General features: G+C 38.7%; 1 protein-coding gene, 1 long non-coding RNA gene and 1 other non-coding gene across 3 annotated transcripts; all 3 read right to left on the reverse strand.

Moving 5' to 3' along the window:
- Window positions 1-1,368: 1,368 nt before the first annotated feature.
- On the reverse strand, window positions 1,369-1,852 carry LOC108890404 (uncharacterized). Its single transcript, XR_007809241.1, has 4 exons — window positions 1,804-1,852; window positions 1,648-1,716; window positions 1,533-1,571; window positions 1,369-1,451 (listed from the first exon to the last, which is right to left on the reverse strand). It is a non-coding gene; the product is annotated as an uncharacterized LOC108890404 (transcript).
- Window positions 1,853-2,114: 262 nt separating this feature from the next.
- LOC127139217 (uncharacterized) lies at window positions 2,115-2,556 on the reverse strand. The gene is made up of 3 exons (XR_007809242.1): window positions 2,531-2,556; window positions 2,388-2,438; window positions 2,115-2,164 (listed from the first exon to the last, which is right to left on the reverse strand). It is a non-coding gene; the product is annotated as an uncharacterized LOC127139217 (long non-coding RNA).
- An 8,571-nt stretch (window positions 2,557-11,127) lies between these two features.
- Window positions 11,128-18,046, reverse strand: patl2 (PAT1 homolog 2). Its single transcript, XM_018687296.2, is given in 20 exon segments — window positions 11,128-12,399; window positions 12,491-12,631; window positions 12,722-12,819; window positions 12,909-13,049; window positions 13,590-13,746; window positions 13,929-14,071; window positions 14,184-14,237; window positions 14,319-14,425; window positions 14,602-14,719; window positions 14,824-14,947; window positions 15,038-15,112; window positions 15,455-15,603; window positions 15,711-15,785; window positions 16,058-16,222; window positions 16,311-16,364; window positions 16,458-16,520; window positions 16,613-16,744; window positions 16,746-16,894; window positions 17,483-17,636; window positions 17,915-18,046. Coding segments are annotated over 20 exon segments (2,157 nt in total). The 5' UTR covers window positions 17,939-18,046; the 3' UTR covers window positions 11,128-12,365.
- Between the last annotated feature and the right edge of the window lie 625 nt (window positions 18,047-18,671).

Here is an 18,671-nt window from a genome sequence, read left to right on the forward strand (position 1 = left end):
AGTACAGCACCATTTCTTATTCCATGACCTTGAGACAAAATATAAGAATTTAAAAAAAATTTTAAATAGGCAAGGCTGGTAATTATGGAAGATTTTAAACACCTACAATACACAGTGAATGCATTATAAAAAAGGAAATACATATTACATGTGTGGATTATATTAAACATAATTTCTCAGTTTGCTTTGTTTTTGGCATTTAAAATCTTCCATATATATATATATATATATATATATATATATATATATAGTAACTATGTATTACTGTATATAAGGTGCATATTAATAGGATGTACCATTGGGTTTGCCAGCATATCCATTGGGAACACCAGCTCCAGCTGCAGCTCCATAACCTCAGGTCAAACATAATATTACATAAATATACCATCACACTGAACCACAGAGCTTCTTCCCTATATGATGAATATTTCTAACACTAAATATGATCAGTTACCATTGGGTTTACTTCCATATCCATTAGGAACAGCTCCATTTCCATAACCTTGAGAGAAAATAAACCATTACAGAAAGATCTAAACCTGACTTTGTATTTACAGTTAAAGTTTAAAATACAAGTAGTACCTGGTTGGGGTCTCATTGCACCGCCTCTACTGGCTCCATATCCTGTAAAACATTAAAACATTCATGAAAGAAAATTACTTCATAATCTGATTGAAGAATCTTTAAATAAAACAGTATTTTGAGTCATAAAAAGATTTGAAGAAGAGAGTCTCACCATTGGGTTTGCTGCCATAACCATTTGGGATGCTGCCATACCCTAAAAAAAAATAACAATTAAAATTAAAATTATGTATATATATATATATACACAGAAAGATCTTATCAAAGAAAATTAATATGCATCAAAACCCAGAAATAATTTTGTGTGTAATTGTGACCATTCACTGACCTGGTTTTGCTGGTTTGGTAGCTCCACCACTTGAGTATCCATAACCTTAATAGTTACACAAACAGAAAGAAAAATATTAATCTCAGTCTGTAAATATAATGAGACTGATGATAAATTTCTTGTATGTTGACTCACCATTTGGCACGGCTCCATTTCCATTAGGGACTCTGGCTCCTATATAACCTTTACATTTGACAACACAATGACATTAGACAATTTTAACAGCTGCCTGTGAAATGTTTTACTGTATGTGATATATTGTATGATACAACATTTACAGATTTACCATTGGGTTTTGCACCTTGACCACTGGATGCACCAGCCCCACCGCTGTAACCTGAAATTTTAACATTAACAAATGAGTCTTGAGAACTGTGCTGAGTTGTAAAGGAACATACAATCTAGAAATATGAAAATAAGAAAATCCTGAGTTAAAAATTTTCAGTAAGGACATCCATACCTTGCTTCGGTCCCTTCATTCCTCCATTTCCATACCGAGGTCCCAGACCCAAACCAACACCACCATACCCGCCATTGTAGCCTATAAATAAAATATACATATATATTAACAAATAGCACTCAGCAGGTGAAATTAACTCAGACTGACTGGTGTGTGACTCACCTCCCATGGGCTGAGCTCCATAACCATTATTGCCATATGCTGTAAGATCAAATAAAGACATTGTTACTGGTACATCAGGAGGTGACCTCAGTTCTGTGTCATGGCCTTCACTCACCCTTTCCTTGATTCCTGGCAAGCTGAGGTACTCCCAGACCTCTGGAGCTTCCCATTCCCACACCTGGACCTTACATAGAAGTACAGAGGCATAAATCTTGTACCAAAGTGAATGTATTCATTTTTCTGGAGAAGAAAGTGGCAGAAGATAAATTACCTGCCCCAAAAGGTGGACGGCCAAATCCCTTCATGGGTTTAGTTCCAGCTCCTCCCTGTCCTTTTAAAATACAGAGACATGCTTAAGTTACAGGTGAACATGTTTTATGTCTCAAAATTCAAAAGGCATCAGGCTGCCCATTCTCGCATAACCACTTCACATGTCTCACCATTTGGTCTTGCCCCATTACCACTGGATGGGCCAGCTGCTGCTTCTTGACCTAAATAACAATTATTTTCTTCAAAGATGTGATACCATTTACACTTATTTATTTAAATGTGTGTTAAAGTTCAGGATTTGCAGATGTTACCATTGGTTTTAGCTCCGTTTACATTAGGTACACCAGATCCAGCAACATAGCCTAGCAAACAGAGGATCTGAATTACTCTACATACTGTACAATCAGTACAGGAACTTACACATGCTGCTGACACTACAAAGGCAGTTATAGGTCCTTTTTCTATATGTGTGTGTGTGTGTTTGTTTGTGTTTGTGTGTGTGTGTCAAATATAACAAGACTATATTATTAATGTCTGATCTATAAACATAGACATATTATAAAAATGCTGTAGGATCTAATCTACCGTTGCCTTTCATTATGAGTCCGTTATGTGCAGCAGCTGCAGCTCCATTACCTGCAAACAGATACAGAATGTGAAAAAATATGTTTATACTTTATGATAAAATATATATTCTTGGTTGCACTAAAAGGACATCTTTTACTCACCATTGAGTTTAGCTCCATTCCCACCCAGAACACCAGCAGCAGCACCATAACCTAAAAGCCAATAAAAAAAAAGGCTCATTTACTCTGCTGTAGTTTTAGGAAATGCAGCACTCCTGTAAAATGATTTCAAACTGATTCATTGCATTTCCAGCATTAATGTAATGTACATACAGACGGTCCATTGTGGTAAAATGAAACTGTGGATTTACCATTCAGATGGCCTCTGTTCCCATTTGGTGCTGCAGCAGCAGGAGCTCCATAACCTGGAGATTAAAGAGATCGAGTTTAAATGTGGCCTCATGTCAGCATCTGGTTCACGGTCTCTCAAATCATCCCAGTATTCTCATGACCTCAGTAATTAAAGCTGTCATGTAGTTACAGTTTGTTAGTTTGAATGTGACACACTTTTTAACTCTACTTCCAAGAACATGAAGTTAGCCTAAAATGACTTGTATACATCATCACATCTACAATACCGTTGCCTTTAGTTCCTTGTCCACCATATCTGCCAGCTTGAGCACCATAACCTGCAATTTAAAGAAAATGTATATTGAACAGTGTACTGTATGTATGTGTGTGAGAGTGTGTATGCATGTGTCCTCAGTATCATACCGTTGCCTTTCATTTGTTGTCCACTGGCTGGGCCAGCCTGAGCACCATATCCTGCAAGAGAAATCACATTATGATGATATTATATTTATGATAGTAAAACTGCTGGATTTCCACCTAGATTAGAAACACAGTATGAAGAGATAGAAAGGTTAGAGGAAAACAGCAATTCTGATTTTAAAAAAATGTGCTGCAGCACAGTTATCAGGGGAAAAATCTCAAGAGCTACAGTAACTGATTACCAGTGCAAATGTTATTTTTTCCCAAATCTTGATGGTGAAGATGAAGGGGATTATTGGATGACTTTTGGGTGGACACCTCTATGCCTTTTGTCAGTCCTGAAACCTTTCACAAATGGGATTCACTGTAACTAATCAACTTTGAACATGCCCCCTTCTAAGCCCTGTTTAATGATGAAACAGAGACTGGAAATGTTGCTTTTGCTGACACCTGTTGGTTGAAATTTTCATCTTGCTGCACCTCAGAAGTGATGTACAAATCACACACACACACACACACACACATATATATATATATATATATATATATATATATATATATATGTAATCCACCATGATATCACTTTTGGGTGTGGTTCCAAGTGTGCAGATGGCCTTACTGACAATCAGCCAGACTATGTCAACTTTTTCTGTGAACTATGGTGGACTCATATCAGTAAACCTACCCTGTGGTTTGCCACCCTGTCCATTAACTACACCAGCTGCTGCTCCATAGCCTGAAAAGAACAAGATGTAAAACCATATTCAAAATATTCTGCATATTTAATATAATTTGTTTACATAGCATGAACACAAGTAGACAGTGAGCTTACCTTTTGTCGCTCCCCCATTGGTCACACCAGCTGCTGCCCCATAGCCTTAAATACATTATATGTGGTAAGAAAAAAAATATATGTATTGATGTTGGAGTGAAGGTGGAGTGAAGACAGATTTACCATTAGATTTTGCTCCATTTGCACTTGAAACTCCAACTGCTGGCCCATAACCTGAGTGCAACATGAGAAAAATTACATTCTCAAAAAATAAAATCAACCTGCCATACAGTTTTAATTGCTGTTAATATGTTATACATATGTTATATGTTACTGACCTACTCCTTTTGTCGGGTATCCAGCATATCCATTTTGTGCACCCATTGCCTGACCCACACCTTAGAGAAAAAGAATAACAACAAAACCTCAAATTTTAAGGAAAAGGTGAGTTCATGACTGGAGACATTTACTGTAGCCTATCTACCTTTTGATGGCATCAGCATTCTTCCTACACCACCACCATTCTGAGGTCTCACTCCTAAGAAAAAAAAAAAGAAAGAAAGAAAAGAAAAGAAAAAAGGAGACATGATAAATATGAACAAAAGCTTTGTGTTGTGGAAAAATTCCATAGTTGTAATAATTCTCATGTTTCATAAAGACAGAATGTGATGGATTTACCGTTTGGTTGTAGCCCTTGTCCATTGGATACTCCAGATGCAGCACCATAACCTTAAACACAACATATGTGAAACTACTGTCACGTTACCATAATATGACACAAGTTCAACCAGTTGCTCTTTGAATCAGTGTAAGAAGATGAAACATGTCCTGTGACTATTACAGTTTGGAAAGTCCATGGGTGATCTGAGCTCACACACATGATTTTCTTTCTGCTTATCCACAATCAACCCAAACTGAACTAAGAAAGTTAAAGCTATTAATAACTCTCTGGAGGGTCTTGCTTTAAAAAAAAACAACAACAAAGAATCAAAATGTATTTTTGAAGAAAGGCATGTTGTAACAGATTTCTATTTTTTTATTTTATTATTTTATTTATATAAATTAGAATCTGGGTGTGGTGTGGGCAGGCACCACCTTTATTGCTCTCTTTATGCTCTTTATTCATACATCAAGTGTACTATTGAACTTTGAGTTATTTTTTCCACTTCCAATGTACCCACATTGGTTGCTTTGGTGAAATGTATTATTGTTTTCACATAATGAGTTTTAAAGTGGGGGTTTCAGCCCTCCTCCCTGCCCAAATAATTTTTATATGGTCCCTAAATTAGAATTTACATTAACTTTAATTAAATTGAGTTTACTGGTGAGTCAGTAGTCTGACCACCATTTTCGGGAAGCCTCAGTGGAGTGACTGTGTACAAGCAGTAAAACCATTCTCTTCCCTCCTCACAGAGGGATGTTAAATTTAGACGGCTGCTGCCACTGAAGCCAAGCCGCCTTTGATTTCACAAACTGAGGCCGCTGGTTAAAGAGAAAACAGAATATATGGCTGCTTCGCATCATCGTAAGAAAAGTTGGTCGAGGGCCAACTGCACGGAAAAGGCATACAGCTCGCGTTGCTAAGATTTCAGTTTAGCATGATCGTTTGAAATTTGACAGGCAAACCCGACCATCAGAGAGACATCTGTCTCATCTCTCTTTCATCCCATCAGGACTCTTAGCAGGTTGTACTGTTTCATTGCACAAGACTGGAGTATTTTAACACAGTTTGCAGGTCTTTAAAGAATGCAAGAAAACCAACTATATGTAGAATATAAAAGTATGCGTCTACAACTTGTAAAAAAATAATGTTTAAAGAGCACAAAGAATCCAGCTGCCATTCTAGTTTGATTTCAAACTGATCAAAAAGTAATACGGTAGAAACCATCACTCACTGAGACAAATTACAACATGCATTCAGACATGCATAGGGCCCATGTATTAGTGAATCAGTGGATAGAAGAAAAATGGGCACTATAGTAGACCACAGAAAACACAATGTTGGTGAATCAAGGATTTTCTCACTATGATACTGTAATGAAATTAAGTTTAGCAACAGATTTTAGCTTTAAGGGGAAGAGATGCTCTTACAGCAATGCCAGGGATACATTTTCTGTATATTTGGTTCATTTTCTGTCCTAACACCCTTTCAGAAAGCTTTTCATCAAACACAGGAAGAAGGGAAATAATGAAATACAGTATGTCACTCACAGGGGTTAACTGTGACTGTGAGACTTTAGAGTGATACCTCAGAAACAAACATAGCTGAATTTCTTGTGGAAGGATTCTAATAACTGTGACTGATAAGTTTAAAACTGCCTGTTTGACTTATCCAATTTCATGTTCTACCTTTCCAGTGTTTGTGCCACCTTTACATTTGCATTTTCTCTAACGAAACCTGTCATTTCACTACATAAAGCCATTATCTCAAACTGATATTACTGATTCATGGACACGACATTACACACAAGACAACCCACACAAATGAATTTAAATCCAATATAAAACATCAATTTGGGCACTGACATAATGGTTATCACATTATTTTACACAGCAGGGGCCTTCATCTCTGCACTCCAGATACTCACCACCTGTGTATGCTGTCTGCACCAGCCAAAGGATCACCGCACTCTGAAGAAGTAGTTGTCCCAACATAGTGGACCTGGAGGGGGAAAAAAAGCCCAAAAATGTTTTTAAACCCAGCAAGAGAATTGAGGAGGGTGAAGCAGATGTACTGGAGTGGGCAACGTACCCAGATTGTGAGGGTCTAATATACACTCTGGTATGAGGTGCCCCTCCTCTCACCACCTCTTCTTGTGATGCTCCTGCTGGTCTCCAGATCCCCCACCCCACCCTCTTGTTGAGAGAGACACCCAAGGTGTACACACACTAACTGAATAATTGGGCACTTAAAGTACATTAACACTTGAGAGAAAGATAGAGAAGCAAAGAGAGGGAGTTCACCAGATTGGACAGTGACTGATGAACTGTGGAAGGTGCATCTCACAAGCTGGATGAAAGAAGACTCAGTTGTTTTGCACCGATTTGTCATTTTAAAATAGTTTGTGCAGACTATAAAACCATTAACTCACAATTACCTGACTGTATAGCCAACATCCTTTTAGTGTGTTTACCTATGCAATATTTTGGATCAAGGTGTTGGCTCTGATGATGTTGGCTAACACTTCCTAATGTCATGCAGTGCTGCAAAGAATAAATTAATGTGTTCCCCTGGAAAGAGAGAATTTTAAAATATTTAAATGAGCTGTAGTCAAGTCAAATAAAGCATGTGAAATATGACAGATGTCACATAAAAAGATCAAACACACTGTAAAGCTTAAGAGGATAATCTGTACAGCCAACCGTGGAAAGAAATATACCTCAGACTGGTTTAAATAAATAGAAGCTAAATACCAGGATAATAAATCATCCAAATGACTGTACCACAGTGACAGAACACAACAAAACTAAACTTATACATGCAATGATCTGAATAGGTGGCTGTTCTGTCCAATATTTAGTTTTAAGAACAGTTTTTACAGGCACTCTGGTAAATATTTCTGTAGGCTAAAACTAATACAAAAAACTCATTATTGCATGTGTAGTAAAGACTGAATATGGATTGTACAGTGACTTAAATCCGTCTGGAAGACACGAAGCCTTATTTGTGAATGGACTTTATGACGATAATGACATCACTTAACAGTCAAAAATGGTGATATGATGGAAACTGTGAGTGAGCTTTATCCCCTTTTCATGCCTCTGAGTCCATAACACCTCCATGGTCCCAACCTATACACATACATGTACACACACTATCAGTGGCTGAGAGAGGCCCCTTGTATATTTAAAGAAAAAAGCAGGTAAAAAGAGAAAAGATATCTCACCTTTCACATAGATTCCTCACCTAAAGTCCAAATCCTCTTCTTATGGGGTCAAGGAGAGGTTAACGTCTAAGCTCCCAGACCTCTCACATACTTGGCTTCTCAACTGACTCATTCCCCATCTCTACCACCACTAACAAATCTGTCTAACCTCTGTTCAACTGTCTAACTTTTCAACACCTGATAATAACTGTCTTTCGAGTCATCTCTGATCCTGCAGCTTGTCATCTTCATTTAAGAAACTCTGAGCGGACAAAATATCATTTTTGAGTAAATTGTTGTTCATGCAGGATGTCATGCAAACTGTCTCTTATAGAGTGCTACCTGGCAGGCAAAGGAATGAGTAGAATAACTAACATGATAATTGCAGATGTTTGTGTTAACGTTGCTAATCTTATATGCATGTATTAACAATGCTACATTTACAGTCTTACCACATCTGTAACTGGTTTTAAATTACAAATGCACAACTTTAAGCAATGCTAGCACTGCAGCTTAAAGTTTGATCAATATATATCTCAACAACTACTGGACCGATTGCCAGGAAATGAAAATTTAGTTCAGACATTTGTTGTTAAAGAGTTTGGTGACTCTCCTGACTTTGCCTTTAGTGCCATCATGAGGTTCGTATTTGTGGGTCTGAAAGACTATTGGATAGATTGCCATGAAAAGATAAACTGATTAGATTAACTCTTCAGCTGGGATCATTATCATAGATTTTAATTTGTCCATTACTTTGGTTTATGACTAAAAACCTGATATTCCCATTAAACATACCTGCTTAGCTTCAGATGTTAGCATTTAGCTCAAAGCACCACTGTGTCAAAGTACAGTCTGGCAGAGCCACTACCTAGCATGGCCTCATCTTGTTAAAAGATGCCTAGCTGTCTGAGAGAGGCTTTCGTAGTTGACGTTACTGTAGTGGACAACTGTTCAGAGTGGAAAATGTGTGTCTGTTCTAAACTGCTGAGGGGTGGAGAGGTCATTAAGCTGTAAAGCCACACACAGCTCTTATATTTACCTACAAAACTTTACAGAACAGACAAAAGCACATAGTTATCTTATGTAGACCTCCCACACATTGGTGTACACACATTGTCAGGGTGGTTTTCAAGAAGACTGAGAACAAATAATCAGTCAATATCTCTGACAGTTTCTTGTACCTCCTGACAGACATCTGTTGCCCTAAGCACCTGTACACAGTAAAAGCTGCACGCTAAAACAATCTATTTTAAAGACACCGATGATATGAACTGACACAACACCAAATTGTGTCAGATAATGTAATAAGACAGCTGTTCATGTTGGTGCTGGCTTGACTGAAATCTTTTGGTTGGGTTTGGTTTGAGGTGGTCAGGATGTTAGTGTGTCGCTCTGTGCAATGTTAAAATAGACACACGCATACACAGGCTAAAGACCACAGTGCAACCACTGTTCGACAAGGATTCTCTGACTCCACACAGCCATGTCTGCAATGTGTATCCCTGCCCAGATGTGTGCAGCTGTTCTAAGCATGCTGGCCAACAAAGCTCTGACTCAGTGTTTGGTTAACAGCCAGTGGGATCTGCCAAATGTTGAGTGTCCAAAGCCGGTTGGCATTGGAAATACAACTCTACTTGATAGTGTTGCTTTAAACCTGCTGCAGACAAATCCAGGCTGACAGCTGCAAGCACAGTGAGAGGTCTGAGCAGGAGTTTGAAAAACAATCATAGCATATTTAATGGTGAAGAGATGACATGTTAAATGTCACAGCACTACCATCCACTGTAAGAAGCCTGAAAGTAAAATTAGAATCAGTCTGTGCTCTTAAAGACAAAAATATAAGATTTCTACTCCTAAATGTTGCCTCTAGAGATATCTTTAAGTTTGGTGCCAATGCTGTGCTTTTGCTATATTGTAACATGAACAGGGATATTATATTAGAATGGCCTTTCCTGTTACTGTATTCTTTAGAGCTCAGGGTCCTGGGACAGATATGGATAAAGCAGAGGGTTTGATAAACACAGACATGCAAGAGGGGGGTGTAATTTACAGATATCAAACACACCATGTTCTGTAGTGCACTTAAATGTTCACATTTAGATTGAATCCTTTGTATGAGTGTTGTAAAACTCAGATCTATAACTTGTTAATGCCAGCAAAATGATGTGAGACACAAAAATTGGTTCCGCTGACAAGATGTCACCCATTTTAAAAGCACAAAATATATTATTGGATTACCTGTCCTCTCCTAAGGCCTGCTGCAGACTCTCCTCATTATGTGGTTAACAGTAAACGTCTCACAGCCTGAAACCTAACCTTCTAATCAGGAGAAAAAACAGTTAGTTTCAGACCAAATATTTGATGAACAAACTCTCTAACAGGAAGAGAACACACACTTCTTAATAAACAGGGTAAAAACTTATATAATTCATTAAACCCACCTGTGCTTAGTTACATCACATTGTCTCCAGGACTTCATGTGTTCATGGCTTCACTTGTTTGTCTTAGTACCAGTAATCTACGGGGAGGTTTATTTCAAACATTTATACACATGCAGAGACTCTGTTTATCCACTGTGTTACTACATTCCAGCCCACTCCAAGGCAATAAGAAAATATTAAGTGTCTGCCAACAGTGACATTTTATATAGCCTTTATACAGTCTGGTCACCGACAAACCAAAACACATTAAAGAGGAAAAACATTACATTAGGAGAGAGAAATTAGGGCCACCTATAGGGGCACATTAAATCAATTTGCTGGCAGAGCAATGAAGTGCTTCACATCACTGTTACAGTGTAATTCCCCTCTTTACTACAGATTTCTCCTCTTCTAGTTCCTCTTAAGAATACAGTCATGTCCATTTTTAATTTGCCATGATCTCCCCTGCACAGCACTAGATAAATGAACATTTACATTCTGCTACTTTGTTATGGACTTCTTCCTCTCCCTAAACTTTTAAGAGTCACATCATGTCCTGTTGCTGCCTCCACTTTCTCCCCTTAGGAATGTCACACACTGGCGTTTCAGCACAGAACAGGCCAATTAGTTTGGTTAAGACTCAAGTCCCTTTTAGTAAAAACCCACAATATCTGGAGCACAGATTTGATGTGAACCAGAATCAAGTCAATTCAAAGGACAACAACCAGACTCATTACTGGCTTGCATGATTGCTGCCTGTCTAACTTTGAATCAAGTTATTATAAGACCCGCTGCACCACCTAAACCAGATTGTTAAGTAGAGTCTGGTGTAAAGGACTTTGACTGCACATGAAAAAGCAGCAAATGATGTAATGAAGTCCTCCAAGGCTTGTGCTAAAATACATTTTCTGCAAACCAGATCAAACTTTTAATTTTTAAAGATTTTTTTTTTATTTATGTTGCAAGTGCTCTACAAGGGTGCAATTTAAGTTATTACTGTTTCCAAATTAATACAATAAATAAAAATCTCTTTACAACTGAAACATCTAAGATGGAAAATTACATCATATACATCATATTTAGTATTGCTACAAATGTTTACATAATGCATGCTTTTTTCTTTTTTTTCTTTTTCTTTTTTTTTTTTTTTTTTACAAAAAACCCAAAAATGCATGGCTTATGTTGAAGGCCCATGCCATGACAACTTCCTGAAATGGTTACTATTATAATAATGAAAATATAGGTTCAGCTGTACAATCATAAATTACTACACAATCCTCAACCTGGTCACCATTATCTTATCCAACAAATTTATCTGAAATTTCTGTCCTAAATGTAACAGGCTTTAGATGGTACTGTTGGAAACTTGTGCCAATATTGTTTTGTATCACAGGATGTTAAAACTTAAGAAGAAAAGTTGGGTATTCAAACCAGCAAAGGATTTAGTATTTAACCAATAACTGAAGGAGTAGTATTGTTTTATTCTATCTGAGATCAGTAATAGAGGAGGAAGATTACTATGTTTTTTTGTGGTGTAATTACAATCTGGGTAAACTACATTGCACAGTATTTCTTCCAGCTTTTAGTTTTTGTTCAGTGTAATTTAAGTAAAACATTTCTAAGTTATATTTATGTCTGTTCCAGCACATTTAATCTATCTCAGATTCCTTGTCCTAAATGTAACTGGCTTTTAGATCATAGTTTTGGAAATAAACAAACGTAGAGGTTTGATAGAAGCCAGATGAGTAAATCAGCTCCTCCGTTAGTTAATGTAACATTAACAGTTACCTTACCTAGCAGTCTCATGAAATGATCAACATTTGAAGGTTAATAAAAAAAAGAAAAGGAAAAAAAAAACAAAACTTTGTAATTCCAGAGTAACTTGTACTGACGTAACCTACTGGAGACCAAAGGGAGGAACATAAAAAGATCAGATAAAGGAAATAAAAAAGGGAAACAGTTTGAGAGTGCAAAAACGTGAAGGGATGAGGGATGGGGAGAAAGGAATAAGAATCAAAGCATTTTGAACACAGTTCAGAGTGCATTACAGAGCTTCTGTTATAATGAACACTGAGGAGTTTTGTAAAGGGCTGTGCTTCTGCTCCTTTCACTCTAGTGCTCATTACAACCTGGTCATTAGCTGAACATCTCATTAGCTTCTGTCCACCTTACGATGGAAGAGCCAGGAATCCGGTCGCAGACCTAAATAAAGATATAAGTCAGGGTCCACCAAATTTTATTTATGTAGAAATATGAGTCTTCCAACTGAATCAACACCCTTTTAAAAACTTACTCCATGTTGCTTTTCAGCTGATGCACAGTCCGCTTGTCCAGGTAACGGCAGAAGAGAGTGAGCAGGTTTGAGGGCAGAAGGAGCGGCTCCACCAGGGAACACTGGGATAGCTGCGCCGCCACCTGGAATATTGTGTCGGTCCTAAAGGACAGCGGGAAGACAAATGTCAAAAAACCCTGTAAGAATGTTAAATTATCTCCCTTCATTGGATATTAGACTAACAAGCCTCACCAGGTCTCAAAGTCACCAATGCTGGGCTCGAGAGGAACACCTGAAGACAACAGCTTCTCTCCTTGGGACAGGAGTGCGTAAAGTAGGGACAATCCGAACTAAAAGGAAAAGAATCAAGTGAGAAAACCTCAGCATGCCTGGTAAAATGACATTAAATAAAAGCCAAGCAGTAACAGAAAGCACAGACCTTGTTCTGACATGCCAGCGTAAGGCAGTCGTACGTTGATAGAGACTCTGATGATGTCAAATCCTTGAGGACCCCAATGAGTTGACTGAACGTCAGTCCTCCGATCACATTTCGAAGGGGTGGATAGAGCACTGGAAGGGCCTAAAAAGTAGATGTGAGGATGATACAATTCATTCTAATTATTATACAAAGTCAAAACAAGAGGAGACGAGCAATATAAGTTTATTCTTGACCTTTTAACAGTTTATGAAATATATATGAACATAATTATGTAAGCTCAAAGGGTCAACATGCTTTCATGTTCTTTGTTTAGCAGATGGAGCTGAGCTAAGCAGGGCTGTAGCAACTTCAGCTGACTGACAGAAAATTAATTAGCAACTATTAATTGATTTATTTCAATCATTTTTCAAGCAAAAAACCTGCAAATCTGTCAGCCACTCAGAATTTGCTGCGGTTCTTTGTTGTATGATGTTTTGGTTTTGGGGTGACTGGCCGGATAAAAAATTTAAATTGTCTCCTTTGGCTCTGGAAAATCATAACTTACACTTCTCACTATTTTCTGACATTTTAAAGACCCAACAACTGATCAATGAAACAACAGATTAGTTTAAGCTTACAGTTTTTGGTACAAAGGAAATTTGCTAAGTGCAGCACAGACAGAAAAATGACATCTAAACCTACCTCTTCTGTATCTCTGCTCATCAGTGTAGGTAAGTTAGAGGTCACAATACGCAAGATTTTCAGTGCAGAGTCATGTCTCAGGAACGGGAGCAGACGGGTGAGCAGCTTTTTGCCTTTTGAGACCAACAGGAAAGGAAGAAACTCCCCTCCTGAATCTCTACATCAATAAGGTTGAGAAAGTTAATTGCTCAAAATCATCATCAATAAAAACCTTAACTATTTTAAAATAGCTTTCATTAGGAAAGTAAAAACAAGAATAAGCCAAAATTAACATGTCTACAACCAATATTTACACAATATGCGCCACTTCTTTGGAAGGGCAGGGTGTATATGACTCACAGAGGGTCATGGTGTTGCAGCTGGGAGTAAATGTACTCCACCTTCCTCTGGGTCTTCTCCATCAGCCTTCTTTCCTCTTCTTCACCCAAGACTGTGGTTTTCATCCTCTCCGTCTCCTCCACCTCCAATAGAGCCATGAACAACTGCAGGGCACGACAGGTGTGACCGAGTATTAGAAAACAAGTGTAAAACAAAAACAGAAAGAGAGAAGAAAAAAGGCATCTCACTGCATCAAAACAAGTAACCAGCAGGTACCCTTTCTATTTTGCTGAGGACCTCTAACCGCTGTTGTCTGGTGTCTTTCTGTTCCTGTTATGTAGAAATAACAGTGTCAGAGATGGCAGATTAATACACTTGTGTGATACCATGATTTGTCTCAAACACAGTCACCTCAAGTGGACCCTGAGCTTGGACTGCATGAACTGCACTGATGGCGCGCCGAGGAGAGTAACATGTGGACACAGCGACTTGACCCAAAGAGCCTTCAATGTGCACCACTAGAAGAGGAGAAGAACGATAATTGTAGACAAACATGTAGAGCACTGACAGTTATTTGCAAGTTTAAAGGAGATCCCCTCCCTCATCCCCAGAGGAAATTACACCCATATGACTGAAACCATTCTAGGAAACACCAAATGCAACTTGTAGCATGAGAAGGTGACAAGAGGAGAACCTGGTGTGTAGGAGTCCGTCTTTGTGATGTAAGGTGTGGTGAGTTTGGGTGGTTCCCTCTTGCTCCTGATGCCGAGCTCCTCCTCAGCCATCTTGGCTTCTATTCGTCGATAGTACTCCTACGGAAAAGTTCAAAAACACTAGCCATGAAAACTGACTCGCTCAATTAATTAGCTCAAAAGTGATAATGAATAATGATGACACTGGAGCAAAGATTTCCTACCTGGTAATAGTAATCCTCATGGTAAGGATTCTCACTTTGCAGCTGAATCATCTGCAGCCTGGTGATCCACTCCTTCTCTTTAGCCGTCATGAGATTACAGTAAGGATCCCAGCCCTCTGATTTTCTACAAACAGATCATGTTTTCTATAAATAAGTCTATTCCTTTTTCTCAATGTAGTGAATATTCAACGTCTTAACTTGATATAGAACCAACCTGTGGAATACACGCTGTTTTTGACTGAGTAATCGTTTGTGTTGGGGGTGAAGCTGAGTGACAGGACCGGGGTACCTGTGGATTTTTAAAAGGCACCATAGAAAGCCTCATTAATTTCCATGAAAATTTGTTGATGTGCTCTGTGACGTGGTCAGAAGGTAAAGATGCCTAATGAACAACAGTTTCTTATCTCAATTCATATGGTAGTCACACCAGCCCAAACTGATCCAATAATCTGCACCGAGGCCCTTTCATGCTTAAGTAGGATATGTTTAGGCATCTAGTAAAATCACTACCCAGTTTTCTAATTTACATGAAACAGTGGCATGACTCCATAAATATACTTGATACTCAAACTCTGCTGACAAATATTTCAGGCCACAAATCAAACATTCCTGTGGGATACTCAGGACACACCTGAAATGCTGCACAGGATTGGACGAGGGGCTGTAAAAGGGCGACGGTCTTGGTGAGTTGGCACCAAAGCGAAGCTGCATCATCTTAGGAGTCAGCGACTGAGGAGTGGAGGGGCAAGGGCGGTTCGAGGGAAACATGAAACCCCCCGTCTGATTCAGCAAAAATAACATCAGGACAAACAAACAAAAATGTGTGTTAATACATTTGATATTTGCTTTAATGTATCAGAGTGGGTCTGATTTATTGTGGAATAAACCTGATTGTAATGCTGCCGCGGGGTCAACGGTTGACGTGAGAAGATGGGTGATCCTGGAATTATTGGTGCGTGCATCTGCAAGATAAAAGTAATCCAAGAACTGAGATTAAGTGAGGAAGCTGATAGGAAGGTTCAAGTAGGCGGATTTACCTTTGGACAGTCTCAGGCTAACTGTTTGCCCCTGCTTGCAGTCTTTATGTTACGCTAAGCTACCCTGTTGCTGGCTGTAGCTTCATATTGACTGGGGCAAATATGCAAGTAAGCTCCTCTAATCCAACTCTAAGCAAGAAAAAATGTCAGACTATTCCTTTAAAAAACATGATTATCTGGTGAAATTAATTCTCCACCTGAGAGGGGCCTCTTTGGCCAAACGGTCTCCTAGAGTAGGATCCTCTGGGTTCCCCTCTCCTGCCCCTGAAGGAAGAGACAGGATATGGCAAGTCCAGGAAGTTGGAGGTCAGGTGCTGACCTCTGCCTCTGCGACCATCAATCACACACACTATAGCACTGTCCTAAGAAACAGAATAAAATACAACAACTATTTGTTTAAGTAAAACGCTGTTGTTTGGATGAGCACATGTGTTCTTTAGTGATCTTAACCTGAAGTAGTGATCCTGAGATTCGTCTGGTTTTTCTGTATGAGGGTGCCATCCACTTGGGAAAAAAAGAAAAATTACACAGTAAAGAGAAAGAAAAACATTATGAGCACAAACACAAAGTAAAATGTTTTAAGGAGCTGGTGCTTACATCATCCTCAAAGGTTTTCAGGTACATGGCGTTCCCACAGTCGACTATGGCACTGTCAAGACTCTTAAAAGTAATACAGACCAAGATGAAGACAAGCTGCTGTGAGGTGAGCTGCCTAATTACAAATTTTCAGACAATAAAGTCATCTGCATCACCTTGAGGCTTGGACGCCCCTCCACAATCCTCATCACAGCTGGGTCTTCAAACATCTGCCCCCTGCCCAGCCCTCCTCTCTGACCCCTACCTCTGCCACGCTGCCCGGGGGGAGCCCGGGGCAGATACTGTGGTCCTCTGTCTGGGAGGAGAGGGGGAGCTGCGTAGAGAGGGAGGTTTGGGGTCTGATGGTGGTCGTGGTGGTGTTGGAGGCGGGGGCGGTGGCTCTCCAAAGTTAAGGAGAGTCTCGCTGGGGTCTTCTGTGGTCCCGTGTGCATCGAGATCTACGATACAGACACAGCTTTAAGAACAGAAGCTTTAACCTTTTTACACTGTATAAATGCCAATTTATATTCTGAACTACATGAGGATTAGGATTACAATTTTCTAGGCCATAGAAATATAAATGATAACAAAAGCAAGTCAGCCCTGATAATTTATCTGCGATACATTACAAAGTGAGAAAGTTTTGTTTATTGTTTACTGATCACTTTATAGATATTTATTGTTTCTTACTCTTAAATTAGTTTTGCTGGCAATACAACTTTCATTCTAAGCATTTTATTGTACAAATAAAATATTATCCAGCACAAAGAAGTTGCAATTTTTTTATTTTAAAGTAATTGACTTGCATGCAACAGGATCAGGAGCAGTTGCCTGGCAACTAATCCTGGCAGGCCAGTACACCAACCCCATGTAAAACAGCAAATTGTGTTTTTTTTTTTTTTAACATATTTACTGACGTGAGAGTGTACTATCTTCACATTTACAAAGTATTCTAAATTTCAAGCTTTTTTTTTCTATTTAGTTTTTTAAAGAAAGTAAAAGCTGGTACTGTGGGAAATTATGTGACATAAATGACATTAACACACCCATCCCAAACGTCTCCTCGTTGTAGACATTTATCTCCTCATCCTCCTCAGCCATGGCCTGCAGGAGCCCACAGTCCATGTTGGTCCCATCCTCTCCATCACTCCACTCACCTCCTTTCTCAGGCCACTGAGGCTCAGACACTTTTTCAGCCTCCTGGGTGGATAAACACGAAGTGGATGAAAAATAATAAAATAAATAATAAAACTTAGATATATTACGATTATAAGGTAGTTAAGTGACACTGGCACTGTATTCCACTTTTTTTAGATGAAATCATAAGTTTCTGATATCAGGCGTTTTGTACAGAGGGACCCAAAAGTGTATTTTTAGCATGCAACTTTGTTAGCTGCATAGGCTCTATACTGAAACTGCCGCTTGTTCAATTCGACAGTATTCACACATTAAAAAGCAGCCAAATGATACTGACTTACTTGTTGCTGTTCAGAATCACTCATTGTGTATTTTTGTACACTTCAAGTCGACGTGACACGGTGACTTTCTTCGCAAGGCTAAACTGCTTTCTCTTGTCAGACAGCGAGGAGGCTCATTAACTTTTAAGTGGACTCACCTGTGAGGTCCAGATGCGTGCTCACGTCAACACGCTGCACGTAGCTTTTAATCGTACGCTGCAGTTGATGAATATTTCACTGGGATTTAGATTTGTTAAATCATTAGATCACACGCTCCTTTCCTTTAATTTTAGTCAGTGGACATGTTCAAGATGCAGCCTTTGATTTTAAAGGAGTTAATGCTGCTGTGGGAAAAGCTGTGAGCAAATAGTGACATCTAGTGGAGAAACTATTAGACTGCACGTGAAGTTTACATTAACTCGCATATTAGAAGCTTGTTTATAGCCATGACTTTACACCACATATAATGGGGTCAATTACATATTTTATGGAAGGATTTTTACCCTACAGCATCTGTAAAGTAGGACTAATATCGCTTATTACACCAATGTCACCAAAGGCTAAAGAAACACACTTTAAAGTACAAGAATTTTTAAAACTAAGTATCTTTTTTTCTGTATTTTTCAGCAGACATTAGCGGCTAAATTTCCCTTCTAAAGAATGAAACTATTGTTTTTATGTTATGAATTCAGTACCACAAATAAACTGTAACCTGTAGCCCCCCCTCCTCAGTAATTTTATCAAAAAGCTGTTTTTCGCTTCTTAAACTGTTACTCCT

Source organism: Lates calcarifer, linkage group LG23 (genome assembly GCF_001640805.2).
Source record: "Lates calcarifer isolate ASB-BC8 linkage group LG23, TLL_Latcal_v3, whole genome shotgun sequence".
NCBI classification, from domain to species: domain Eukaryota; kingdom Metazoa; phylum Chordata; class Actinopteri; family Centropomidae; genus Lates; species Lates calcarifer.